Below are 27,525 nucleotides of genomic sequence, written 5' to 3' on the forward strand. Positions count from 1 at the left end.
CCCCGGAGGGCGGAAGGGGCGGGGCGGGGCGAGGCGAGGCGGGGCGGGGCGGAAGGGGCGGGGCGGAAGGGGCGGGGCCGGACCGGGCCGGACCGGGCCGTCACGGAGCTCCTCGGCTCGCGTGCGCAAGAGCCCCGGGCCCGCGGGGACGCGCGCGGCAGACAGGTGCGCGGTCTGGTATGCGGCGAGGAGCCTGGGCGACCCAGGAGCACAGCAGAATCTGGGGGTGCCCACGTAGGGGGCTGTCGAGGCAAAGGCACGCACACTCCCCACACCTGCTGGGGGTCGCAGCCCAGCCTTCCCCCCTAGACTTCCCCCTGGAGCCTCAGCGTCGGCTCCCTGCGCCCCCTTCAGTCCTTTCAAATCCCGCCGACTCCACTCCAGACCCCAGTGGGGCCCTCCACCTCTGACCGAAGTCCCGAGGACTGGGGTCCTGCCTAAGCCTCTTTGCCAGCTGGGTTGTCCCGGGCAGCACCGGGGGGCCCTGGAAGGAGCCTCAGCTCGCCCCTGTGGACCGCTGCAGCTTTCTGGGTTGCTGGGCCCAGGATCCTGAAGCCCTTTGGTCTGACTCCTCGGAGCTTCTCAGGAGAGAACAGCACCGGGAAAGGAGGCCTTGCCACATCCCCGTGGTGCGTGGAGCTGTGAGCTCCTGAGGACGAGGAATGTGGCTCACCCCTGGGCCAAGTACAGCTGCGGTGGAAGCAGGCTCCAGCCCTGCCCTGTGCACACCTTCTTCTTCAAAGGTTTATTTTATTTATTTGAAAGACAGAGTTAGAGAGAGAGGTAGAGACAGAAAGAGAAAGGTCTTCCATCTGCTGGTTCACTCCCCAAATGGCCGCAACGGCCGGAGCTGTGCTGATCCAAAGCCAGGAGCCAGGAGCTTCTTCCGGGTCTCCCGTGTGGGTGCAGGGGCCTAGGGACTTGGGCCATCTTCCGCTGCTTTCCCAGGCACACTAGCAGGGAGCTGGGTTCAAAGTGGAGGGGCTGGGACACGAACCGGCACCCACATGGGATGCCGACACTACAGGCCGTGGCTTTAACCAGTTGTGCCACAGCGCAGTTCTGACCTTGGCCTTGGTGCTTGGGTACCATAGCTGCCCTTTGCCCTTTGGCTCTGTGGGGAGCCTGGATGGCCTGGGAAAGTGCGTCTTAGCCAGGGGACTTCCCGCCTGTTGCTGGATGGAGCAGCAAAGGCCTGGGGACCAGGAGCCTGGGGCTTGAGGGCACACGGAGGTGAGCTCCTCCTTTCTCTGGCTGGGAACTGCTTTCCCAGGAAAACACCTGCAGGTTTTGGTGTCTGATGGGCAACCCCAGCCTCCCCCAGTGTCTGGTCTTCTCCCTTCCTAAGGCCTCAGGGGCCCTGCTTGGAGAATTCCCAATCCTTGGTTTTGTGCAGAACTTGCTCCCCCTCTCTGCCCAGTGCCTGGCGCATGGTGGTGCTTCATAAGTGTGTGTGGGAGGGATTCTGCCCAGGGGTTATCGTTATTCCTGGGGGCAGGCGAGGGTCTCACTTTCTGTGCTGAGTGCTCACTTCCATGTTTTGTGGAAGTGGGCACAGGGCTGCCCACCTTATCAAAGCCTGGTGCATACCAGCACCAAATGCACCTGCCTGCAGCCCCTGCTCGCTCCCTTCCCACCAATCCAGGTGGACAGACCCTGGGGAGATGTGTCCAGTCTTGTCGAGAGCACAAGCTATGCCTGTGGCCAAGCACAGGAATGAACAGGGAGCCCGAAGGTGTGGCTTCAATACACTCAAATTCAGACTTTCCAGACTGGAAGAGGCTTAACTCCAGGCTAACCCCTTCCCTTTCCAAGGCCCAGAGATGGTGACCGTTTGCCTGAAGTCACACAGCGTATCATGGCACAGAAGTGACATCCCACCTCTATCCCAGCTGTCTTTGGCTTTGCCTCTGCACTGCCTCCTTTTGGCCATTAGGGGGCACTCATGGCAGAGTCCTGGAGCTTGCGGACCACCCCCAAGGATGCTTATTCACGCTACAGCACACGTGATGGAGGCAGGCTGAGGCTGGGTCATGAACATAAAATCAATCCTCCTGATAACATTTTCTTGCTGGAGCCTGGCTGAGCCTGAATCAACAAACAAGGGCCTGAGCCCGAGCAGCCCCTGCCAGGTTGGGAGAAAGAGGAGGGGGCTCTCACTCCAGGCCTGCTTTCCAGCTTTATTAGCTCAGAGTTTATGACTGGCTGCAGGGAATGTTTTTGTGTGCAGTTCAAACACACTGTGTTTTCCCATCCCCTCGGCTCCCAGCTGGGACAAGCCTGGGCTGACGGCAGCCAGCGCTCAGGTGGGTGGCGACCTCAGGGAAGGGCACCAGCAATGTGTTTGTGGCGGGGCGGGCTCTGCCCTCCAGGACACAGTGCAGGGAGCAAGGGTGGCCAGACAGCTGGCCCAGCCAGCTACTCTGCCTGGGTTCACACCTCTGACACAGCAGGGGTGGAGGGGCGGAGGGGGCGGGAGTCTGTTGGAGAAGCAGCCCTGTTTTCACAGTGGTCCTCAAGCTGCCCAGCAAGCCTTCCCCTCCCCTGGACAGTGTCCGGCTTCTCCACCCCAGCATTCTTCTTCCCCACTGAGAGTGGGGGGCGGGTGCAGGCAAAGGTGGGAGGAAGGCCCTGAGTCAGGTCCTGCTGAGACTGTCGGGGAGCCCCTCAGACTCCTGGGACCCCAGCCAGGGGCTCCCCTCCTGCTCTCTGCACAGGTGCCAGGAAGGGCACTCACTGGACCTGTCAACTGTCCCCATCCTGCACCTGGGGCCGCCTCCTCAGCACCTCTCACAGGCTCCAGCAACCCTGGCTGGGGCAGCCCCACCCTCAGTGTTGGCTTTCCTAAGGGACTGACTGGCTGGGTCCCTTGGGAAGAGGGGGTAGGGCGGGCCCCGGAAGCAAGGTAAACTCTTCCGAATTGTCCAGAAGCCCAAGAAGCACAAAGAGGGATGATGTCCGTGGTATCCCGGTTGGAGGTGAAAGTCCAGTGCGTTGAGTTGTAGGAGCAGCAAGGCAGCCAGCTGAACTGAACGGCTGGGACAGTCCTGAGCAGGGCTTGGCCCCAGCTTCCTGGGTCCTAGGTCCCCTGGTCCCCTTGGAAAAGTCAGGAGAGCCACCTCCTCGATCCGGCTGCAGGGGAGGACCCTGGGTCTGTCTTCAGAGACCATACTGCTGGGCCCTGGCCCCTGGCTGAGTCCCGCCCTGCAGAGTCTGGACAGCCTTGGGTCCAGGCTTCCCAGGCTGCCCTTCACCCCTGGCAAAGCCGCCAGAGGTCGCAAGTCTCTGCTGAGACAGTGGCCACACACTGATCTCAGGGCTCAGAAGCTGGTCACACGCGTGACCTGTGAGGCTCAGACACTGGTCACGTATGTGATCTCCAGACACGGCTGCTTCTCTGAGGTCTCCTTGCCTTTGGGGCTTAGAGCCTGCGGCAGGGCAGCCTCCCGGATGGCTCCTTCCACCTTGGCTTGCCTGCCTTGCTCTGTCTTCCGTAGGACGTAGAAGCTGCCCCCCATGAAGAGGGCGGCTGAGATGAGGAAGAAGCTGGACAGGTAGAAAACGTAGCTGAAGTTGTTGCTGGCGTCCAGGAGGAGGCCTGGGGGACAGAGAGCGAGTTAGAGCACCCTCAGGGCTGCCAGGCCTCCCTCCACTGAACTCTGTGCCACGTGAGAGTGGGGGTTTGATTCCTGTCTCTGTCGTCCAGGAGCTATCGCGACGCTCGCTCGGTGTCCTTTGGCCTGGGGAGGAGGAGCCTAGGCCGGAAGAGAACTTAAGGACCCGAGTCCCTTGCCCTAGGTGGCAGACTTGTTTGCTGAGCCACTGCCAGGCCGCACCCTTACCTCTTCCTGGGTAGCTCTCTCCACTTCTTGGCTTGGAGACCAATCTTGGAAACCACGACTCGCTAAGCCACACGTGAGTGGCAAGTCCTCCCTGTGTCCCACCCCATGCTGCTGCCAGCACCCGGGCCTGGGCAGACTTGCCTCACTCTCTCTGAGTGTCACACGTCCTCTCCAGTGCGTGTCTTACTTCCACGCTCTTCCCTCCCGGTGTAAATCACCGGTGGGGTCACAAACGTGCCTGCTCCGGGAGAAGCCGATCCCAGAGGGGGAACCTCCCGGGCACCTGTGACCGCACAGCTTAGGGCAGCAGCAGTTCTGTTCTGCAATTCACAGATGACGTCATGGTGCAGGGGAGCAAAGGAAACACAGCGGACACGTGCCGGGCGCTTCTGTGTGCCAGGCTCGCGATGAAGCTCCTGACTGTGCGACTGGGGATCCTTGCAGCAGGCCCAGGAGGTACATGCTATTATCACACCCACTTTACTGATAAGGAATCGGGTGTGTGGGGCCGGCGTTGTGGCGCAGTGGGTGAAGCTGCCACTTGTGACACAGGCATGCCGGATCAGAGCGCCAGTTGGAGTCCCAGCTGTTCTGCTTCCCATCCAGCTCCCTGCTGGCGTGCGTGGGAAAGCAGCGGAAGATGGCCCAAGTGCTTGGGTCCCTGCCACCCAGGTGGGAGACCTGCGTGGAGTTCCTGGCTCCTGGCTTCCACCTAGACCATCCTTGGCCATTATAGCCTTTTGGGGAGTGACCCAGAGAATGGGAGAACTCTCTCTCTTTCTCTCGTTGCCCTCCGTCTCCTCTCTCTGTTACTCTGCATTCCAAACAAATAAAATAAATCTTCAAGAAAAAAAAAAAAAAAGAAAGAAAATCAGGTGCATTGAGGATGACGGAGGACACAGGCAAGTCTGGTAGGCAACCCCTGACTTAATTTTTCACCCCAAGTACGAGTTGGGGAACAGGCCCTTGTCCTCTGGGGTACACGGGGAAATCAGAGAGTCCAAGTCCCTAGCTCTGGAGGTGACGCTAGACTGGACCAGCTCTGTACAGACCGTCCCCCCCACCCCTGCCCAGGCCGCACCTGCCCACCTCCCCTCCTGGGGCCTCACCTGCCAGTGGCGGAGAGATGAGGGCTGCGACGCCACTGAGGATGGTGAAGAGGCCCAGGGCGCTGGGGAACCGGTCCATGGAGACAATGTCCATGAGGACCTGGAAGATGAGGACGCCGACGCCACTCATGGACACGCTGTACAACAGGCAGTAGCCCACCAGCACCCGGAAGTCAGCTGACACTGTGCACACCAGGTTGGTGAGCCCGTTGAGCAGGACTGCTAGGCAGAACAGGTGCTTGCGGTAGCCGGCAAAGGCCCGCCGGCCCATCAACAGCCCAGCCACGGGCCGCAGGAAGATGTTGCTCAAGCCGATGATGGACATGAGTAGGGCCGACCGGTGCTCGTCCACCCCGTGCCTCACGGCGAATGGGACCAGGAAGACGTGAGGCAGCGGGAAACCCATGATCATCCACATCACGCCCAGGGTGTACACGCAGTAGCCCCGGTTGTGCCGCAGGATGTCGAAGGCCAGGTGGTGCTGGATGGCCTGGCCGCAGGCTGCCAGGCAGCTGTGCACAGGCGTCTTTGAAGGTGGAGGGGGACTTTCCGTGGTCTCAGGGGCCGCGTTGGTGGCCACGGGCCTCAGGAGGGCCCCGCAGACGCAGCAGTGCAGAAAGACCCCGCCGAAGATGAGGAAGGCGCCCCTCCAGCCCAGGTCCTCCAGGAGGTAGCGGGACAACAGCGGCCAGAGGGTGATGCCCAGGGAGGACCCCACTGAGGCCAGTGCATTGGCCAGAGCCCGCCGGCGGACAAAGTAAAAGCCCAGCACTGTGATGCCCGACTGGAAGCTGAAGCTCATGCCCAGGCCTGTAGTGCGAGAGGGGAGACCAGCTCAGGGTCATCCTGGGGCCCTGGAGCATGTGTGCCCCCTTCCGTTCTAGCCAAGACCTGCTTCCAAGACCCCAGGGACCGCCTCGCCACCCCCGCAGGCATCCACCCCTCCAGTCTGTTCTCCTGAGGCTGCCAGGGACAAGCTGGTTCCTCTCAGCATAGCACCAGGCTGATCTTTCAATATAAACTTGCATCTGTTTATTTGCATTTTTATCTGAAAGGCAGAGAGAGAAAGACAGAAATTTCCCATCTGTCGACTGGCTAACTCCCCAAATGCCCACAGCAGCCACAGCTGGGGCAGGCTGAAACCAGGAGTCGGGAACTCCAGCCAGATCACCCACGTGGGTGGCACGGATCCAAGTACTTGAGCTGTCACCTGCTGCTTCCTGGGATGCACATCAGCCGGAAGCTGGAATCAGAAGTGGAGCCCGGACTTGAAGCCAGGCGCTCTGATACAGGATGCGGGTCAAGTCACAAACAGTAACTTAGCCAGCTGTGCCCTCATGGTTACCATCTGAACAAAGAAGAGGACGGGCATTTGGCCTGGCAATTATGACACCTGCCCCATATCAGAGGGAACGGCAAACGTGAAGTCCCGAAGTTCAGGAGCAGCGATGTGGGTGCTAGGTTAGAGGGGCATAACAAGGGCACCAAAGAAGCGGGGTGGAGGTGGGATGGGGGTCCAGCTCTCAGAAGGGTTTGTGGGGAGGTGGGGAGGTTCGGAGTGCCTGGATTCATCTCCCTCCAGTGCTGACCCTGGGAGGCAGCGGCGATGACTCGATTAATTGGGTTCTTGTCACCGTGTGGGAGATCTGCTTGAGTTTCTTGTTCCTGGCTTGGGGAGTGAACCAGAGAATGGGAACTCTCTCTCTCTCTCTCTCTCTCTCTCTGCCTCTCAAATAAAGGAAGCAAGGAAAGCCCCCACGGGCCGCCATCACTGCCCCCCAAGAACAGGCCTGTTTTGGGGTCCCCTTGCATCAGGCAGCCACAGAGACACTGCTAGGTCTGCACCTTTGCTCGCCTTCCTCCTGCTCGCTTCTGAACCTGACACCTGCACCAGCCTTACTCCTGTCACTGCCTCTGACGCCCCGGGACTCCAAGCAGGGGAGACGGGCCCTCTCTTTGACACCCTTTACTTGCTTTCTGCGGGGAGGATTCTTGAGTCTCCTTCCACCTCTCTGGTCGCTTCTTCCTGGCCAGACCTCTCACCACCCTCATCGCCCGGTGACAGCAGGCGATCCCGCAACTCACGGCTTCCATGCCGCCATCTCACAGCTCTGAAGCACCGGCTCCGGCTTGGGCCTCCCGCTGAACACCCAACTTGCCCCAGACCTGCTCCTCTCCCACCCACGTTCTCCCAACAGTTAACAGCTGCTGCATCTTCCCAGGGGCTCAGGGCAGTGAGTCTTGGTGTCCCCTGAGAACCTTGGGTCACCCTTGCCTTCTCTTTCGGCACCTCAGGTGCAGACCACCCTGCGCAGAGCCCCAGCCCCCTCCCACCTGGCTCCTGGCTGTGCCCCTAACCTCCCCGCCTGCGCCTAGCCCGAGGCCTGCAGCGGATTCTCAGTTCCACAGCTGGAGTGATGCTTTACAAACCCCAGCTGCAGCACGCCTGAACTCTTCCCTCTGCCTGAACCTCCCCATCTCCCCACAGACCCTTCTAAGAACTGAGCCCCCATCCCACCTGCACCCTCCTCTTTAGCCCCCTTGTTCAGTTCCCTCTGATCCAGCACCCACATCCCTGCACCTGAACTTGGGGGACTTGGCATTTTGGCCTAGTTCTTAAGAGGCCACTTAGGCCAGCGCCATGGCTCACTTGGCTAATCCTCCGCCTGCGGCGCCAGCACCCCAGGTTCTAGTCCTGGTTGGGGCGCCGGGTACTAGTCCCGGTTGCTCCTCTTCCAGTCCAGCTCTCTGCTGTGGCCTGGGAGGGCAGCGGAGGATGGCCCAAGTGCTTGGGTTCCTGCACCCACATGGGAGACCAGGAGGAAGCACCCGGCTCCTGGCTTCAGGTCGGCGCAGCGCCAGCTGTGGCGGCCATTAGGGGAGTGAACCAATGGAAAGAAGACCTTTCTCTCTGTCTCTCTCTGTCTATAACTCTGCCTGTCAAATAAAAATAAAATAAAATAAAGATGCCACTTGGGACACCCACCATCTACATGGGAGTCCTAGGTTTGAGTCCCAGCTCAGCTCCCAATTCCTGCTTCCTGACTTGGGTCCCTGCCTTCCATGCAGGAACCCCAGATTGAGTTCTAAGCTCCTGCCTCAGCCTGGCACAGCCCCAGCTGTGCAGCGACTTGGGGAGTTTTCAGTATGGATAGGAGATCTCTCTCTCCCTCTCTCTCTCTCTCTCTCTCTGGTCTTTAATTTAAAAATTAATAAATAAAACAACAAAAGCAGCAGCTTGCCTGCCCCATCCACTTGTGCCTGGTACTGCTTAGTCGAGATGAAATGACGGTCACCTGTGATGAAGCCTGCCGTGACGTAGAGCTGGCTGAGGGTGCGGGAGAAGGAGCTGGCCACCATGCCCAGGCTGGCCAGCACGCCCCCCAACATCATGGTCACTCGGCAGCCAAAGCGTCCCACCAGGATGCTGCACAGGGGCCCTGTGGGGAAGAGACAGCCAGCAGGTGGCAGGTGAACGAGGTGGTCAGGAGGTGGGGAGAGAGTGATGGTGGGGAAGAGCGATCCAGCCCCGGAGCCTGCTGGCCTGGTTCCTGCCACAGACTGACCACATGGCCCGAGCAGGACCCCAGCCCTCTCTATGCCTCAGTTTCCCCCCCCCCACAGAGTGAGGGGTTGGGTTGAGTAACATTTGTTCCCCCCCCCGGGGTGGGGGGACAACCCAGGCCCTATGCTGCACTGACCCAAAGCTGACTCCACCCAGGTGAAAGGGGGACTGGCCCACAACCTGAGTGCACACCCCTTGCTAGGGGTCTGTCTGGGTGGGGGGTGCATCCCAAGGCATCTAAAGCAGAGAGAGCGCTCTCAGCCTCTGTTCTGCCTGCCTCCGCTCTGCCCCGAAATCCTCAGGAAGACAGGCCACAGTGCTCCCGCCACCTTCCACCTTGCACCCTTGGGAGGGAGACCCTCGACATTCCGCAGCCTCCTTGCACTGGAGTCTGGAATGTTCTGGAGGAAATCAGGTGGGTTCCCTTCTCCCTTCCCCCATCTCCTCCAGCCTTAGACTCCGTGTGGGAAGGGACCTGCCCCTCCCCCCACCAACTGCTTTCTGGTCTGCCCACACCTGGGAGAGCCGAAGCCAGCCAGTCCCCTCCAGTTCCACCTGGAACCTCGCAGGGGCCCCAGTCATGCAGCACCCTGGCCCAAGCACACGTCACGGGGCTTGTCACAGTCCCTGTTTGCCGTGGAGAGGGGTGTGCGTGGTGCGAGTCAGGTGAATGAGAGTGATGGGGACGTGAGCAGCTCATCCTGGGAGACAATCAAGCAGAGGCTGCCGATCGGTGGTCCCGGCCGCTGCCGAGGGAGAGGCCAGGCTCTGGATGTGACCGTGGCCCACACATGTTCCCCACCCCTGAGCCTCTGGTCTGATGCAGGAGAAGGTGACACTGGGCGAAGCCCTGAGTCAGGGCAGGTGGGGCCCTGGGAGGCAGGCATTTCCTTTGCCACACTCACGTTGCAGCCACCGTGGGCAGACCTTGGACCCTGTGCCTGCTCACTTCCCATGCCTCTCCAATGTGCAGGGGCGGGGAGAGCTCCAGACACTCAATGACACGTTCAAGTTCAACATGTCCAGGACATTCTGAAAACGCCTCGGCTAGAGGGGTGTGTGTCTATCAGGGACAGATGGACACACAGGTCAGCTGTGACTTTGGTGTGCCTGCTAGGGGGTGTGAGCCCAAGGCTGGCTGGGCAGCAGGAGTCCCTACAGGTGCCCAGTTCCTGTGACCCAGGCTCTCCTTGGCCTGCGTGAGAGTCACCTGCGGTTCCCAGTACCTGTCCTTTGCAGGTCTTGCAGGCCAAAGGGAGGGCGGCAATCTCCCCCAGGCGGCAATCTCTTCTCCATGTGTGGGAAGGACCAGGGAATAACCAGCAGACTGCTGGTGCCCACTGGTAGGAGTGGCAGGGCAGCAGCCAGGGAGCTGGGGTCTGCCGAGGCAAACCTGTACATTCACTGGGAGGCTCAAGGAGTTGACCGGGCCCCCTCCATGGGGTTCCAGTCTGTGGGGTCTTCCCAGGAGCCAAGGGCAGGTCCCTGAACCCAGGCCCAGGCCTCCAGCAGAGCCTTCCGTGGGCAGCTCCTGCCCTGCCTCCATGGCTGGGGTCACGGTGAGGTGGACACATTCCTAGAATTCCCAGCCAGGACCCAGAGGCCTCAGTCTGAGGCAGGCAGAGGGGGAGGGGGGCTGCCTTTGTCCCACTGCCCCAGCCCCTGCAAACGTCTTTCTGCGGGGAACCCCAGGGAAAGTCCCTCTCTGCTTCTGGTTCTCGGTGTCTCCCTTACACCCCTGAAGACCCCAGGAGGGTCTCCAAAATGCTAATCACTCACCGGTGCATTGATCTCCTAGTTCCTGTCTGGCCTACCTAACTGTCCCATGTGGGAGCTGGGTGGGATTCTAGGTGTCACCCCCATATCGCAGAGGGAGAAATGGGGGTTCAGCGAGATCACCCGGTTGGAAGGCAGCAACAGAGCCCAGTGTGCTGGCGCTGCCGCTGGCTCCTCCCAGTTTGGCTGGGCACAGCTGCACTTAGTCTGGCTCAGTTCTGCAGCGGCTCAGAGAGGCCTCTCTAGGAAGTGCGTCTGGCTTGCACCTGGGGTGCTTCCCACTCACCCCATCCTCGGCCCAGCCTGGAGACACAGCCCAGGCCAGCTGGACTCCAGCTGCAGAAATCAGGTGAAATCTCAGGAATTCATCTGGAGGCGCGGCCAGTGGCCCCTGAGAGAGGGACCTGGGAGGCTAGGGAAGTGGTGGCTCCTGCCCCCCCCACCCCCGCCACTTCCTCCTCCCTCCCCAGCCCCCTCCCCACGCTGCTCACCCCCAGCATGGAGCATAGCCACCAGGATAGAGGGGAACCAGGAGGTCTCGCTGTTGCTGGCCTGGAAGTCACGCTGCAGGTCGGTGAAGAAGACGCCGATGCACGAGGGGAACCCCAGGGTGAGGCCCTGGGTCGCCAAGGCCGCCAGCAGAACCACCCAGGCCCAGCTGCCGTCTGCACGCTCCAGGGCCTGGGGCATCCTGTTACCAGCGCCACCACGGCCTCACTGTCACCGGGCCCACTGCCTGGGGAGGGGACAGAACAGAGCCCCGTGGTTGGCAGGCTGCCTGGCCTCCCTGCCCCACCTGCCACCTGCCCTGGATGGCTGAAACTGTCTCTTCCTTATGCTCTAGCACCAGGTGTCACCCGGGGCACCGCCCCCTGGGAGGTGGCCAGAGCCCATGTGTTGGCTGCAGCCGCTCCTTCACCCACTACCCAGCCTGGCAGGAGGTGGCGGGAGGCAGGGGTGGGGCGGAAGCCGGCGCTGGCACAGGCAGGCGGGTGGAATTTTTTCCAGGTGTTAAATCAGTTGGCAGTCAGCAGGTAGGAGCCTCCTCAGAGCAGACCTCCGGGCCAGGGAAGTTCCTACATCCCCAAAGGCACATGGGACGCATTTTCAGACACCCCAGGCCAGGCTCCCCGCGCACCAACACAGCCTTTCACAATGCCCCAGGAACAGCAAAGTCCACTGTCAGTGCCGCTGCGAGGGCTGGAGTGACCAAGCTGGCGCTGCCTGTGTGCAGCCAAGCGGCGTACACACAGCAGCTCAATGAGGGCACCCAAGCAGCTGCCTTCAAGGAAAAGGAACAGTCTCACGGGGAGGCCCTTGGAAATCACCTTCCCATGCTTCGGCAAGGAGCACCAGGCCGAGAGTCCAGCTCTACGATCCTGCTGAGCTCCTGGCAGTACATGAACAGAGATAACGGACGCCGGCACACACACAGACAAGCACGGAGACACACAGGAGACAAAGACACATGCTCAGAGCCACCCGTGGTGACACACAGACCTACACACAGCCACACAAACTCACGGAGACACACCAACACGCACGGATACATACCACAAAGACATAGACAGACACATGGGCACGCCTGGAGACAGACACACAGTCACACCCTGTGCAGGCACAGACGCCAACAGGCACGCAGAGCACACATAGACACAGGCAGACATGCCACACAGACATGCAGACATACCTAGTCACACGCCGCGTGTGCACACACACACACGCTCCTACTTTTGGCTCAGAAAGGCACTCCACCCAGGCCACACTCATCACAGGGGCTGCCTTAACCAGGCCTCCAAAGCCCCAAGACCCCCTCCCCAAATTCACATTTCCAACTCCCTCCCTCCTAACTGGACCCACACCTGGGGCTCCAGGCTGCAGGCGGCACAGGCGGCGGCTCTCACCTCGGCTCAGCTCAGCCGGCTGACCCCATGAGCTGTGATTCCTCCCTCTCTTTAGTCCCAGGTCCTGGGAGGAAACTCCGGAAACTACCAGAAATCTGAAACCCCCTCTTCCTGCCCAGCCCAGCACCCCACACCTTCCCCACTACACCCAGGAGTTTTTCCAAACAGACCCTAAGCGGGATCCACCCTGTGATCTGCCTCCTCCATGGCTCCAGGAGCCCTGCCAAGGTGATCCCATTCATCACAGCCTCAGGGTGCCTGCCAGTGGCAGCCTGAGCGTGGCCGCCAAGCAGGCTGGCCCCTCCTGAGCCTGCAGGGCGCATTTGGCCCCAGCCATCCTTCCAGCCCCCAGTTCCCTTCTGACCCAGCTCCAGGACCCTGGGGATACCTCCCCTGTAAACTGGCTCCGCCCCTTCCAGGAGTTTGTTCCCTGGGCAAAAGGAAAGGTCACAGGCGCCACTTGATCCTCCGTGCTGCCCCAACCTCAAGTTTCCACACGGCTCCCTGGCTCTTGGCCTTTCCCACCGGACACTTTCCCTTCAGGCTCTCAGGAGGGCTGGGGACCTTCCTGGCTTCCTCTGCCCCTTCCCCGTCACGGCTGCTTCAGCCTGAGCACTGCCCAGCCCCTGACACCCTGAAGCCTTTAGGGGACCTGGAGGCTGGACCCCAGCTCTGCTCCCTCTGCCCACTGACCCGTCCGGTTCTTCCTTCTCCTGCCCCCATGATGGAGAGCTCTCCCCTAGTGGCCTTATCAGCAGCCTCTTTTCAGGGACCCTGATTGTGCTCCTGTGACCCTCGACCAGTTCCCCGCCTTCCCTCCAGGAGGTCTCGGAGGCTGGGGCCGCCTGTTCCCCAGCAGCTCCTCTCTCTGGGCTTAGGAAGCCGCTGGTCCTGGGCTGCAGGCCAACAACCTGCTGCATGGTTGCTTCACCTGTGCACGCTGGAGCCCCTGCAGACTTGGGCTTCCATGAGGGGCAGTCCCCTCCCCCAGCCCTAGAACGCCCAGGTCACACACATCACTTACGTCCAGTTGGCCCTCTAGCACCCACCGCAGCCAGCTGGTCCTTCGTCAGTGTGAGAGCACCGGGCCTGCACCCCCAGGCCTGAGGAAGTAGGCGCAGGCAGACGCCCTCAAGGCCAGCAGAACTTACTGCTCCAGAAAGCCTGCACCTGGGGACATCCACCAGGCACGCCAGGAGCCCCCCGCCCCCATCAGGGTCCCCCTGGCCCTCTGTGCCTCCCCCAACAAGCTGCCTAAGAGGGGACTCTGCCTGCCGCTCAGACGGAATGAAGCCTGGCTTCAAACCCCGCCCTCTGCCCGGGAGGCTCAACCCCACGCCCATTCTGTTCTCCCTAAAATAAAGTCTTCTCTACTTCTCTACACTGTGGCATAGTGGGTAAAGCCACTGTCTGAAGCACCAGCATCCCATATGGGCGCTGGTTCGAGTCCTGGCTGCTCCACTTCGATCCAGCTCTCTGCTATGGCCTGGGAAAGCAGTAGAAGATGACCCAAGTCTTTGGGCCCCTGCACCCACGTGGGAGACCCCGAAGAAGCTCCTGGCTTCAGATTGGCCCAGCACTGGCCATTGCAGCCATTTGGGGAGTGAACCAGCAGATGGAAGACTTGTCTCTCTCTGTGTCTATGCCTCTCAGTAACTCTGCCTTTCAAATAAAAAAGTAAATAACTATTTAAAAAAAGTCTTCTCTACTTTAACTAGCTGCCGCCTCTCCTTCTTTGAACTCTAACACCCTAAAACGTAACATAATAGTGCCAAAACCTGGGACGAAGGCAGACCGGGGGCGGCTCGTCTCTGCTGACTTCCTTCCTGTTCTGTCATGTCTAGGTCCTCTCCCCTCGAGGCCCCTCCTTGGGGTCACTCGGGCGGGCTTGAGAGATGCCTCTGGGAATCGCCTTGGCCTCTTCCCCTCCGTCCCCACTTGAGCTTTCTCGTCTGCAGGTTCACGGCCACAGACACCCTGTTGGATCTCCCTCTACATGCAACACCAGATCTGGTTCTCAGCCGGTTGGACTGGAAAGAGGGCGGCCCTGTCTCTGCAAAGCATGCTGGGGCAGACCGGCCACTGTCCCCTGCCTCTGGCAGGTCTAAGATACACTTTGGCCCCTTTCCCTTTTGTTCTGGGAACAAGAGGAGACCTCTGGGAGGTCTAACGTGGCAGGACCCTGTCCCACTTTTGGGCGGGGACGCCTGTCTCACAAAGTCAGGACCACGCTCTCTCCTCTCCGGGAGAAGAGTCCGCTTGCGTGGGGCTCCTCAGAGGACGCTCTAAGTGAGTGACCCTCCAACCTCCGGGCCCATTTTACCTGATCCATGGGCTCCAAAGTTTCCTGCGTTCTGCCTGATACCCTCTCCTGCCCCACCTGCTAATTAAAAAAAAAAAAAAAATCCCTGAGCAGGCTGGGCTTAAGAGGGGGAGATAAGGCCAAAAGAGTTCATTTTCTTCTGCACTAAAGCTTGGCCAGAATTTGTCACTTCCAACCTCCAAATTCTCGGTGACCTGGATCACTGCACGGAGACACGACAAACGGCCTGAGGTTCCCTACGTCCAGGCACTTCTCTTTCTCCATAACTGCCCTTCATTCATTTCCTAAGATGCTACGAACTGTTGTGATTGTAATCATGACTAGTTTACATTTTTGTCATTAACAATGTGATTCTTCAAAATATTTATGTCTGTTAACAAAGCGTTGCTGGTATTATGCTTAAATGTCTCATTTTCTAGGCTAAAATTTCCTGAGACTCCTACGGTTTGCAACACGTTGGTAAAGTAAGTTAATCTCTCCAATGTTCAAAAAAACTGCTTTAATGCTTTCAGAATTCAAAAAAACTGCTTTAAAAGTAACTATGGTGGGGCTGGTGCTGTGGCATAGTGGGTAAAGCCACTGGCAGTGGCATCCCACATGGGGCCCAGTTTGTGTACCGGCTGCTCCACTTCTGGTACAACTCCCTTCTAGTGCATCTGGGAGAGCAGCATGAGATGGCTCAAGGGGCCCTGCACCCACTTAGGGGCTTGGAGGAAGCTCCTGGATCCTGGCTTTGGATTGGCCCAGCTCTGGCTGTCATGGCCATTTGGGGAGTGAACCCGCAGATAGAGGATCTCTCTCTCTCTCTCTCTCTCTCTCTGATTCTGCCTTTAAAATAAATCAATAAATCTTTTTTTTTTTATTAAAATAACTATGGGGGCTGGCACTGTGGCATAGTGGGTTAAGCCCCTGGCATCCCATATGGGCACCAGTTTGGGGCCCAGCTGCTCCAATTCTGATCCAGCTCTCTGTTGTGGCCTGGGAGAGCAGTGGAAGGTGGTCCAAGTCCTTGGGCCCCTACACCCACGTGAGAGACCTGGATGAGACTCCTGGCTTCAGATCAGCGCAGCTCTGGCCGTTGCAGCCAATTGGGGAGTGAACCAGTGGAGGATCGATCTCTCTCTCTCTCTCTCTCTGCCTCTCCTTCTCTCTCTGTGTAACTCTTTCAAATAAATAAATACATCTTAAAAAAAAAAGTAACTGGGTTAAAATTCTCCATGTTCTTTTTTTTTTCTTTTAAAGATTTATTTATTTATTTGAAAGTCAGAGTTACACAGAGAGAGAAAGAGAGGTGGTTGAGGGGGAGGTCCTTCATCAGCTGGTTCATTCCCCAACTGGCCGCAATGGCCGAAGCAAAAGCCAGGAGCTTCTTCTGGGTCTTCCATGCAGGTGCAGGGGCCCAAGCACTTGGACCATCTTCTACTGCTTTTCCAGGCCACAGCAGAGAGCTGGATCAGAAGTGGAGCAGCCAGGACTCGAACCGGCACCCATATGGAATGCTGGCACTGTAGGTGGTGGCTTTACCCGTTGTGCCACAGCACCAGCCCCACTAGCCTTTTTCAATCAAGGCTTTTCTGTGCCTTGTAACTGACCTAGGTAACAAAATTCTACAGATCTCAGGGAAGTTCCATGTACTTTCTGTTGCTTTTATTGAGCTGAATTGCTTTAAAAGCTTAGTCTTAAGGGAGTTAACTTTATTTGATTAGATCTGGTCCACAGCTTTGGTTAAAACACCTCTGTATGGCTGGCGCCGTGGCTCACTTGGCTAATCCTCCACCTGCAGCACTGGCACCCCTGGTTCTAGTTCTGGTTGGGGTGCCGGATTCTGTCCCAGATGCCCCTCTTCCAGGCCAGCTCTCTGCTATGGCCCGGGAGTGCAGTGGAGGATGACCCAGGTTCTTGGGCCCTGCACCCCATGGGAGACTAGGAGAAGCACCTGGCTCCTGCCTTTGGATCAGCGTGGTGGCCATTGGAAGGTGAACCAACGGCAAAAGGAAGACCTTTCTCTCTGTCTCTCTCTCTCACTGTCCACTCTGCCTGTCAAAAATAAATACATAAATAAATAATAAAAAACAATGATGCCAGACTTGTGCTGCACTTATATTAAATTCTGATGTTTTACGCACTGGGGTCAATCACTGTTAATGGGCGCAATTACACAGCAGACCCATCCCCCAGGGATTTATACCAGACAAAGCTTGTCCTACCCACTGTGTTGGCTGTGTGATGGGGAAGCGTTCATGGGGACCCTCGCTTCCTCATCCGCAGCTTCTGGCTGTGGCCAGCGCAGCACTGGGACAAGGAGCCGGCTAAACCTCCCCAACCACATTTCCACCCTTGCTTTAAACAGCCAAAGCCAGTTAAAGAAAAAAAAAGGAAAAGAAAGAAAAAGAAAAAGAAAAAGGTTACATGGACACTTTTTATCCTGCCCCCTTTTCCTGCTTGGAAAATTAGCCCTCAGCCCTGAACATAAAGCCAGCACCCTAGTAAGTAGATGATACAAAGTGACTGACATGTTTGATCCTATCTGAAGGGATAAACGAAGGAAGAGGGCGCAGAACAGGAGGAGGCAGAATACGGACTCGCGGCCAGACCAAATTTATTCAAAGAAAATAAACTCGCAGAGGTCGACCCACTGCCAGCATGCACACAGCCCGAGCGGGTGGCAGAGGGGCCAGACCCCAGCAGGCTGGGCCTTTTTATATCTCAGGTGGGCTAAGATGGGGGTGGGGGCAGTAGGTGGAGGTGAGCTTCCCCATACAAGTTCTTCAAATTTGGCCCACCGGCTTCCGGACCTGGGGAAGAACGCAGGGGGTGAGGCTGGACTGGTCTCTCGAAAGAAGGAGGGGTAACAAGAACCTAAAACGGCTGAGGCTTCTGTCCTTGTTCCGTCAATTAACAGCTGTTTTATGTGGGGATCTGCATTCAACAAGACCCAAGGAGGCCAGTCCACTCCTAAACAGCTTTGTGTGCAAAAAGCCCAGAGCATCAAACTAACAGCTGCCATGACAGAGGCTAGCTTCCACGGAAGCCCCACCCACTCTGCCAAAAAACCTGGCCACTGGAAGGGAGAGACTGCCCCCCAACCCCGGGGTTAGAATCACAAAGCCTGTGGCCAGTGCTGTGGCATGGCATGTGTAGCAGGTAAAGCCACAGACGGTAGTGCCAGCACCCCACACGGGCGCTGGTTCGAGTTCGTCACTCTACCTGCCATCACTGTTAAATGTATTTTGTAAAGATTTATTTATTAATTTGAAAGGCAGAGTTACAGGAAAACAAGGAAGGAGGGAGGGCGGGAGAGAAAAAGAGAGAGAGAGAGAATCTTTCATCCACTGGTTTACTACCCAAATGGCCGCAATGGCCTGGGCTGGGCCAGGCTGAAACCAGGAGCCTGGAGCTTTCTCCAGGTCTCCTAGGTGGGTGCAGGGGTCCAAGGATCTGGGCCATCATCTGCTGCCTTCCCAGGCGCATTAGCAGGGAACTGGATCAGAAGTGGAGCAGCTGGGACTCAAACTGGTACCCATATGGGATGCTGGCACTGCAGACAGCAGCTCAATCCACTACGCCACAGTGCCAGATCCCTGGCGTTGCTATTGAGGGGATGGCCGAGTCCTTGCTGGCATTAGAGGTAGGACTGTAAATTTCTGTACCTTCCTAGCTAGCTAGGTAGCGACTAGCCTATGTGTGCAAGCAGTGGCTGAAGGAAGTACGGGAATTTGGTGTGGCTAAATGATCCGAAGTCTTGCCCTGGTTCATAACCTTGTCAAGGTAGGTTGCAGCCTTCCCCTGGGGACAGCCTGAGCATCTCCCCTACCCTGCATTAAGGGAGCTATTAGGACCCACAATTACAAATCAAGTCCAACAACCTGGCTCCCAGGAGCAGGTTAGGGAAAACTTTCCCCACTCTACAGGCTATTGAGTCTATGGGAAAGTCTTGGGAGGAATTTCAGGAATTCCACCCCCAGGAAGCCCTCCACTTCTGCGATGTCCCAGACAGGAAGAGCAAACCAAAAGGAAGGGCTCATAAACCTCCATAAAGGTATCTCTTAAGGACCTCTCTCCATTAAACCCTCAATCTACAGCCACTCCCACCCAGTTGGAGTGGGTCTTCCTGGGTCACTTTAGCTACTACAGCCCCTAAAGTCAGGCCTTGGATTCATTTCTCCAGGATAAACCTAACAGGTCGAGAGGTGGTGATCACAAACCGTGATACCCAGGTCTCTACTTCACTGCTATTCCAGGAGACCCCGAAGAGATGACTGCTCCTGAGACCCCACCCCCACATCTGATCTTGGACAGTCCCATGATATTGTCCTAACCACGTTCAAAGCTGCCACTCCCACATCCAAGCCACATAAAACTTTCACTTTCCTGTGGGGCTGTGTCCTCCAGGGCAGCTGTATCGCGTGCATTCCTGAGGGCCTTTGCCCCTGGCTCGGCCTGTTCTACATATTCTGAGCCCCAACACCTGAAGGTGATTTTCCTTTCTTTTAAAGATTTTATTTATTGGCCGGCGCCATGGCTCAATAGGCTAATCCTCTGCCTGCGGCACCAGCACCCCAGGTTCTAGCCCCGGTCGGGGCACCGGATTCTGTCCCAGTTGCCCCTCTTCCAGTCCAGCTCTCTGCTGTGGCCCGGGAGTGCAGTGGAGGATGGCCCAAGTGCTTGGGCCCTGCACCCCACGGGAGACCAGGATAAGCACCTGGCTCCTGGCTTCGGATCAGCGCAGTGCGCTGACCACGGCGGCCATTGGAGGGTGAACCAACAGCAAAAAGGAAGACCTTTCTCTCTGTCTCTCTCTCTCACTGTCCACTCTGCCTGTCAAAAAAAAAAGATTTTATTTATTGAGAGAGTTACAGAGAGAAAGGTCTTCCATCCACTGGTTCACTCCCCAAGGCTGATCTAAAAGCAGGAGCCAGGAGCTTCTTCTGGGTCTCCCACCTGGGTGCAGGGAGCAGCCGGGATTCGAACCAGCACCCAAATGGGATGCCAGCACTGCAGGTGGAGGCTTAGCCCACTACGCCACAGTGCCAGCCCTGCTTCACTTTTTTTTTTTTTTTTTTACAGATAGAGTTAGACAGTGAGGAGAGAGACAGAGAAAGATCTTCCTTCCGTTGGTTCCCCCCCAAATGGCAGCCATGGCCGGAGCTACGCCGAGCCACAGCCAGGAGCCAGGTGCTTCTTCCTGGTCTCCCATGCGGGTGCAGGGCCCAAGCACCTGGGCCATCCTCCACTGCCTTCCCCGGCCACAGCAGAGAGCTGGACTGGAAGAGGAGCACAGGAACTAGAACCCCGCACCCATATGGGATGCCGGCGCCCCAGGCAGAGGATTAACCAGACAGCGCCGGCCCCCCTGCTCCAGTTCTGGCCCAGCTCCCTGCTAATGTGCCTGGGAAAGCAGTAGAAGAGGGCTGAAGTCCTTGGGCCCCTGCATCCACGTGGGAGACCGGGAAGAAGGTCCAGATGGGCCATCTGGGGAGTGAGCCAGTGGATGGAAGACCTCTCTCTGTCTCTGCCTCTCTTTAACTCTGACTTTAAAATAAATAATCTTGAAGGGGGGGGAGGGAGCATCATTTTCAGACGTAGCAAAAACTTTTTTTTTTTTTTAATCTTTAAACCCCATCCTTAGCCCAGTTACTATGAACATAGCACTCCTAGCCAAGACTCCGTTAATTACCAAGTCTCTCCCTAGGCTAACCGCAAATTCACATAACCTGTCTGGTTCTCAAGCTCCCCCACCCTCTACGTGCCTAACTCCCAGTTCTGTGTAGGTAAATCGCCAGGAGCAACCCGAATGAACCATGGCAACCCCTACGACCTCTCACAGGTGCCACACTGATAGGCGGATGAACCCAAAGAAGGATGCTGCTTGCATGTGACTCAACCCCGCCTTGGCCGGATGCTGCTCGCAAGCTGACAGCGCACCCAGAATTCAACAGTGGACATCTGACCGCAACAGCTGGTTCCAGAAGCCCTCCTGGCTGTGTCCCTTCCCACCCCTCGTAACAATGTTTTCTTCTTGTTTATCTGGGGCCATGCACCCTTCAGCTGTTGCAGTGGTTCGTTCAGTGATGCGGAACACCCCCAGACCCCCGCCGACAATACCCTGCTAAGAGGTGCTGAATTCCACCGCCACTCCAGCCATCTCAGCGCTGGAGCAGGAGAGACCTCTCTTCTCACCGCGCCCCCTCTCAGCAGGAAACAGCCACGGAGACTGTGGGCGTCCCTGTTCCAGCTTCTCCCTCCCACAGGGCTCTTGTCTCTGTAACACCACAGGTCTTTTTTCTCCTTTCTTCCTACATATGTGTTAAAATGCTGGATCTGTGAGAGCGCGGGCCTGAACCCCCAGGCCTGAACCCCCAGGCCTGAGGAAGTAGGCGCAGGCAGACGCCCTCAAGGCCAGCAGAACTTACTGCTCCAGAAAGCCTGCACCTGGGGACATCCACCAGGCACGCCAGGAGCCCCCCGCCCCCATCAGGGTCCCCTGGCCCTCTGCGCCTCCCCCAACAAGCTGCCCAAGAGGGGACTCTGCCTGCCACTCAGACGGAATGAAGCCTGGCTTCAAACCCCGCCCTCTGCCCGGGAGGCTCAACCCCATGCCCATTCTGTCCTCCCTAAAATAAAGTCTTCTCTACTTAAACTAGCCGCCTTCTCTCCTTCTTCAAACCCTAAAATCTTTTTTTTTTTTTTTAATAGGCAGAGTTTAGACAGAGAGACAGAGAGAAAGGTCTTTCTTCCATTGGTTCAGTCGCTACAGCCGGCTCCCTGCGCCGATCCGAAGCCAGGAGCCAGGTGCTTCCTCCTGGTCTCCCATGCGGGTGCAGGGCCCAAGCACTTGGGCCATCCTCCACTGCCTTCCCGGGCCACAGCAGAGAGCTGGGCTGGAAGAGGAGCAACCGGGACAGAATCCAGCACCCCAACCAGGACTAGAACCAGGGGTGCTGGTGCCGCAGGCAGAAGATTAGCCAAGTGAGCCGCTGCGCCGGCCTCAAACCCTAAAATCTTAAAACCTGACACTCAGGACTTTGTCTGATGGGATTCCAAAATTCTTAGCCTGAGAGACACCTAATTGCAGTACCCTAGGATGCTACCCTGACCCCTATCCAGGCTGGGCCAGGCCCCTACCTGTCTACCCTCCTTCACAGTGGTGTTCACACCACGGTGGAGGGGCTCCTCCCCCTGTCTGTTGTCACCCCACCTCTCTCCTCCCTTCTACACCAGGAGCAGGGACTCCTTCATGCACCCCTACTCAGCACAAAAGACAATGCCAGCATGACCCACCTGTGTCCCCCAGGGAGCAGGCACGCCCTGGACTCAGAGTGACCCGGCTTCCTGGCAGGCAGGTCCATCTCGGAAGAGGCCAGCAGACTGGAGAAGCGGTCGGGCTGGGGCTCTGACCTCGTCTGTGCCTCGGCAGTGGAGTGGTCTTCCCACTGGGCACCATGAGTCAGGATCACGGCCTGGTGCGTCCTTGTGGCTGAGAGGGAGACAGGACTGAGAGGCTGCCTCTCACCTCCTGTGAGTGTGGGTAAGCCTGGGCTGCAGGAGCTGCCACCCTCAGCTCTCAGGGGCCCCTCAGCCCAGCGAGACCGGTTTCTCAGCCAAGCTGATGCTTGGACGGGGCAAAAGTCCAGCTGGTGTTTCGGGTCCTGCTCTCAGCCACACAACCCCAATCTATATTTTTAGGGCTCTCCACCAGGTGATAGGGGCCTCTCTAGGCCCTTAGAGTCCTGCTTGCCCCCGCCCCTTGGAGCTTTGCAGGCAGTCACAGGGGTGCTCTCGGGCTGGAGTTTGGGGGTATACAGGCACCCGTTGTCCAGAGTGGATGAGAGGCCTTCTCCTCTTCTTCCCTGTTCTCTCAATGGCCAGCTCTGATGGGAAGCCCTGGGGTAGGGTGGTGGCTGGGGCTTTGGGCCTTGAAGCTCCCAGCAGAGGGGCCCCCAGAAGTGGGAGAGCAGCAGGAGTCTGAGCTTGGAGCTGACACCCCTCCTGTCCCCAGCCAGAAGAGGAGAGAGGAGGCTCACTGAGAGACCGAGGAGCTGGCCAGGCCTCAAGACCCCACCTCCCCTTCTCCCTATCCCCGGAGGAGCCCTCCGTGTTCCCTACTGCCAGCTGACCACAGCCTGCCGGAAACCAGTTGGGCAACAGGAACTTCCTGACCTCCCCTGGCCCTGGCCCAGTCGCTGCTTCCTGCCTGGGATGTGGGGTCCAATCGGCTTCCCCAGCCTCCCCAGCCGGGGTCTCCCTGGGGTGGGGCTTCTAAGATGCCCAGGCCAGACTCTGGGTGGTGCCTGCCCCTACCCCCAGGCCGCGGAGGGCAGGGAGTCACTTGGGGTGCCCCAGTCATCCCAGGCTCTGGAAGCCGGCAGGGGTCTAGGGGAGTGGGGCAGGGAGATTTCTGGGGCCCGGAGGCACCCCCCGAGCCACAGGTGGGGAGGGACCCTCCCCCAAAGGAACCCAGGCAGAAGATGCATTCGGAAGCAGCAGGGGCCGGCAGCCGCTCACCGTGCACGGGCCTGGAAGTGGCTGCTTGGCTCCCCGGACCTGCGGATCGGCACGGCCCCGGGAGGGCGGGGCGGGCCGGGTGCAGGGAGACGGTGGGCCGAGACCCCACCTTCCGACTCCTGGGGCGGTTCGGGGCGGGTGGGAGGAGGTCTAGCCTCGCGACGGCCCTTCCGGGGATGCGGACTGTCCGGCGGCCCAAGCCGGGCTCTGGAGGCGGGCTAGTTGGGCTCATTTGCATGACGTTAGCATGTGATTTGCATAGCCCGCCGCACCCTGCCTGGTTTGCGTTTCGATTCCCGGGGAGCTCCAGGCCCGCGGCCACGGGAGGGCAACGCGAGAGCCAGAGAAGGAGGAGTGGGCGGAGCAGGGCCGAAGTCGAGGACCCCTCCTCTTCTGGCTTTAGCTGTCCGGGGGTCTTTCTAGTGAAACCCTGGAGCCCGGAGGGCCGCATCCGCGGGATCCCCGGCAGGCAGCTGTGGACGACAGGCCGGACCCCCATCCTGGGAGCGGCGCCCAGGACGCCCACCGCCTCCGCAGCCCCTTTCCAGCCTCTGCAACCAGCCGGCTCCGGGCTGCAGTTAGGGCCAGGTGTTCGGGGTAACGGTCACGCTAGTTGGGCGGCTTCACCTGCTATGCCACAGCGAGCATCCAATAAGAGCACCGGTCGGAGTTCCGGTTGCTCCTCTTCCGGTCCAGTTCCCTGCTGATGGCCTGGGAAAGCAGGGGAGGATGGCCCAAGTCCTTGGGCCCCTGCATCTGCGTGGGACGCCCAGAAGTAGCTCCTGGCTCCTGGCTTCAGCCTGGCCCATCCCCTGCCATTGTGGCCATTTAGGGAATGAACCAGTGAACGGGAGCTCGCTCTCTCTCCATCTCTAACTCTACATTTCAAATAAATAAATCTTAAAAAAAAAGAAAAGAAAAGAGAAAAAAAGACACTAGTTGGGCATCCCACCTCCGATGCTAATGCAGACGCTGGGGGGCAGCAGGTGAGGGTTCAAGTACTTGGGTCTCTGCCACCCTCCCGGGAGTCAGGAATGGAGTTCTGGGCTCCTTGCAGCCTGGCCCAGCTGGGACTGTTGTGGGCATTTGGGGGCTGGACCAGCAGACGGAAGGTCTCTCTCTTTGTCTCTCTCTGCCTTTGGAATAAATATATGCATATATACATACGTAAAATGACTGCATTTAGAATAACCCAGACAACGTGCTGCTGGCTTATGATACATCAGTGGGATAGAACAGAGATTAATTAACCCCTTATATTCGTGGTCCACACACCCATCAATGTGGAAAGAATAGTGGACAACTGGACATCCACAGAACGGGGGTGGGGAGCCTTTTGCCTGCCAAGGGCCACTTGGGTACATCATACAAAATTACCAGCTTAGAAATGCGCCTGCTGTATAGTTATTCAATTTCCAGTCCTGCCTGTGGCTGCATGGCAGGGCCAGACCCAATGATTTTGCAGCCCTTGTATGGCTCACAGGCCGGACATTCCCCACCCCTGGGAGAAGAATGAGGTTTGATCTCCACGTCTCACCATCTACAGAAACCCTCATGCGTCACAGACCACACACAAAGATCTCTTAGAAGAAAGCATAGGAAGGGGCCGGCGCTATGGCACAGTGGGTTAAAGCCCTGGCCTGCAGTGCCAGCATCCAGTATGGGTGCCAGTTCTAGTCCTGGCTGCTCCTTTTCTGATCCATCTCTCTGCCATGGCCTGGGAAAGCAGTGGAGGATGGCCCAAGTCCTTGGGTCCCTGCACCCGTGTAGGAGACCTGGAAGAAGCTCCTGGCTTCAGATCGGGGCAGCTCCGGCCATTGCGGCCATCTGGGGAGTGAACCAGTGGATGGAAGACCTCTCTCTCTCTCTGTCTCTGCCTCTCTCTGTAACTCTGTCTTTCAAATAAATAAAAAAAGAAAAAGAAAGTATATGAGTATTCCTTTGTGAATATGGGTTAGGCAATTAATTCTTTTTTTAAAAAATTATTTATTTATTTATTTGAGAGGCGGAGCTGCAGAACGAGAGAGGGACAGAGAGAAAGGTCTTCCATCTGCTGGTTTGCTCTGATCCAAAACCAGGAGCCAGGAGCTTCTTCCAGGTCTCCCACGTGGATGCAGAGGCCCAAGCACTTGGGTCATCTGCCACTGCTTTCCCAGGCCATAGCAGAGAGCTGGATCGGAAGTGGAGCAGCTGGGACACGAACCAGCACCCATATAGGGTGCTGGCACTGCAAGCAAAGGCTTAACCTACTATGCCATGTTCTTAGATATGCATTCTTTTTTTTTTTTTTTTTTTTTTTTTTTGACAGGCAGAGTTAGACAGTGAGAGAGAGAGAAAGGTCTTCCTTTTCCGTTGGTTCACCCCCCAAATGGTTGCTACGGCCGGCGCTGCGCCAATCCGAAGCCAGGAGCCAGGTGCTTCCTCCTGGTCTCCCATGCGGGTGCAGGGCCCAAGCACTTGGGCCATCCTCCACTGCCTTTCTGGGCCACAGCAGAGAGCTGGACTGGAAAAGGAGCAACCGGGACAGAATCCAGCACCCCAACCAGGACTAGAACCCGGGGTGACGGCACTGCAGGTAGAGGATTAGCCTAGTGAGCCGCGGCACTGGCCAGATATGCATTCTTGTGTCTAAGAATCCAAAGCCAAGCAACAGCATAAAATTAAGTATAAACTGGACTTTTTCAAAATTGCAAAGCTTTTGTTCTTTAAAGAACAGATCAAGAAAGTGAATAACCCAGATAATGGGGGGAAATATTTGCAAATGATGTATCAGATAAAGCACTTGTATGGAGAATATAACAAAGAACTCAAACAACACAACAATAAAAAGACAACCCTGACAGCTGGACAGGTGCAGGTGTTGTGGCCTGCAGGTTAAGCTGCTGTTTGGACGCCTGAATCCCACACTGCAGTGCCTGGTTCCAGGCCTGGCTGCTCCGCTTCTGATCCAGCGTCCTGCTGGCGCACCCTGGGAGGCAGAACATGCTGGCTCAAGTACTTGGGTCCCTTCCACCCACCTGGGAGACCCAAATGGAGTTTCTGGCTCTTGGCTTTGGCCTGGCTTTGGCTGTTGTGGGCATTTGAAGAGTGGACTAATGGACAGAAGATCTCTCTCTCTGTCTCTGTGTTGTTCTTTCAAGTGGCTGAAAATAAATGAACATCAAAAAAAAAAAAAAAACTGGGCAAAGATCTGAACATTCTCCAAAGAAAACATGCAAATGCCTAACAAGTACATGAAAAGAAATTCAGTTTTATTAGTCATCAAGAAATGCAGATCAAAGCCGCAATAAGGCTTCACACCCACCGCAATGGCTTAGCGCCTGGGTAGCTCATGCAGGAGGTGGCCGCGTTTGGGCCAGAAGTCACCCTTGCCATGGCTCCTCTTCCTGGTGTTGGTGCTGCACAGGACCAGCGGCTCTCACGTGAGGAACCCCCAGCTTCGTCTGAGGTTCCCGGGCACAACCTTGGAGAGGAGGGGACCCAGGGAGGTTTGCTCCATAGTCTTCTTTTTTTTTTTTTTAATTATTTATTTATTTATTTTTTGACAGGCAGAGTGGATAGTGAGAGAGAGACAGAGAGAAAGGTCTTCCTTTTTGCCGTTGGTTCACCCTCCAATGGCCGCTGCGGCCGGCACATCTCGCTGATCCGAAGCCAGGAGCCAGGTGCTTCTCCTGGTCTCCCATGGGGTGCAGGGCCCAAGCACTTGGGCCATCCTCCACTGCCTTCCCGGGCCATGGCAGAGAGCTGGCCTGGAAGAGGGGCAACCGGGATAGAATCCGGCACCCCAACCGGGACTAGAACCTGGTGTGCCGGCGCCGCAAGGCGGAGGATTAGCCTGTTAAGCCACGGCGCCGGCCTGCTCCATAGTCTTTTAAGGATGGGCCCAGGCCTGCCTGGGATGGAGGACAGAGGGAGGTCATTCTAGGATGACCTCAGCACCCCTTATCTCACCGTGGCCCAATCCTGAGAGCGGCTCAATGCCACCACCTCCCTCGCCAGCCCCCAGGATTCTGGCAGGACCCAGGCACTCAACACCTCGGAGACCCACCCCCCCAACCGCTGAGAAAACTCAAGCAGGGGAGGGGGAGGCTTTTCAGGACCCTCCTGTTCTTTGGGGAGCCTCGCCCTAAACTTTGTCCTCTACTTTATCAAGATTGACATCGATAGAGTTCTGGGAATATCTTGAACTCTGGGTGCCTCTCCGGGGTGAGGCTCTTACAGGCTGGGGCTGAGTAACCCAGAGCCAGGTGCCCCCCGTCTGCCCCGCACCTCCACTGGGACTCTGTCCCCCAGGTGCTGGGCTGAGCACACAGCTTAGTCACAGGCATAGTTCTGGGAGGGCCTAGGGCACCTGTCAGAGATGGGTGGGTCCCAAGGGGCCCAGAGTGGAAGAGTCGTCCTCTAGAAAAAGATACTGAGGCATTGGCTCAAAGAGGCCAAAGGGAGGAAGCACCTGCGGAAACCCCACATTGAGGAATTAACAGGAACCAGCGATCCGCAG

General features: G+C 57.7%; 1 protein-coding gene across 3 annotated transcripts; it reads right to left on the bottom strand.

Annotated features, from left to right (window-relative positions):
- Window positions 1-772: 772 nt before the first annotated feature.
- SLC16A5 (solute carrier family 16 member 5) lies at window positions 773-23,184 on the bottom strand. 3 transcript variants are annotated; one of them, XM_062174787.1, is made up of 5 exons: window positions 23,025-23,184; window positions 21,801-21,996; window positions 8,248-8,391; window positions 4,952-5,761; window positions 773-3,598 (listed from the first exon to the last, which is right to left on the bottom strand). In XM_062174787.1, exons 2-5 carry the CDS (start codon window positions 21,961-21,963, stop codon window positions 3,354-3,356), a joined length of 1,362 nt encoding a protein of 453 aa, XP_062030771.1. In that variant the 5' UTR covers window positions 21,964-21,996; window positions 23,025-23,184; the 3' UTR covers window positions 773-3,353. The 3 variants fall into 3 exon arrangements, with proteins under 3 accessions (XP_062030771.1, XP_062030770.1, XP_062030772.1); XM_062174786.1 differs by lacking the exon at window positions 23,025-23,184 and adding an exon at window positions 10,784-11,028 and having other exon boundaries at window positions 21,801-21,890; XM_062174788.1 differs by lacking the exon at window positions 8,248-8,391.
- Between the last annotated feature and the right edge of the window lie 4,341 nt (window positions 23,185-27,525).

Source organism: Lepus europaeus, chromosome 18 (genome assembly GCF_033115175.1).
Source record: "Lepus europaeus isolate LE1 chromosome 18, mLepTim1.pri, whole genome shotgun sequence".
NCBI lineage: Eukaryota > Metazoa > Chordata > Mammalia > Lagomorpha > Leporidae > Lepus > Lepus europaeus.

Bases quoted from the DNA above. Each gene is read 5' to 3' on its own strand.
- SLC16A5 (XM_062174786.1), bottom strand. From the start codon at position 10,982: ATGCCCCAGGCCCTGGAGCGTGCAGACGGCAGCTGGGCCTGGGTGGTT. The intron at 8,392-10,783 runs GTGAGCAGCGTG...TCTTCCCCACAG, and splicing joins GGCTATGCTCCATGCTGGGG to GGCCCCTGTGCAGCATCCTG. The intron at 5,762-8,247 runs GTGACCGTCATT...CTCGCACTACAG, and splicing joins CACGGCAGGCTTCATCACAG to GCCTGGGCATGAGCTTCAGC.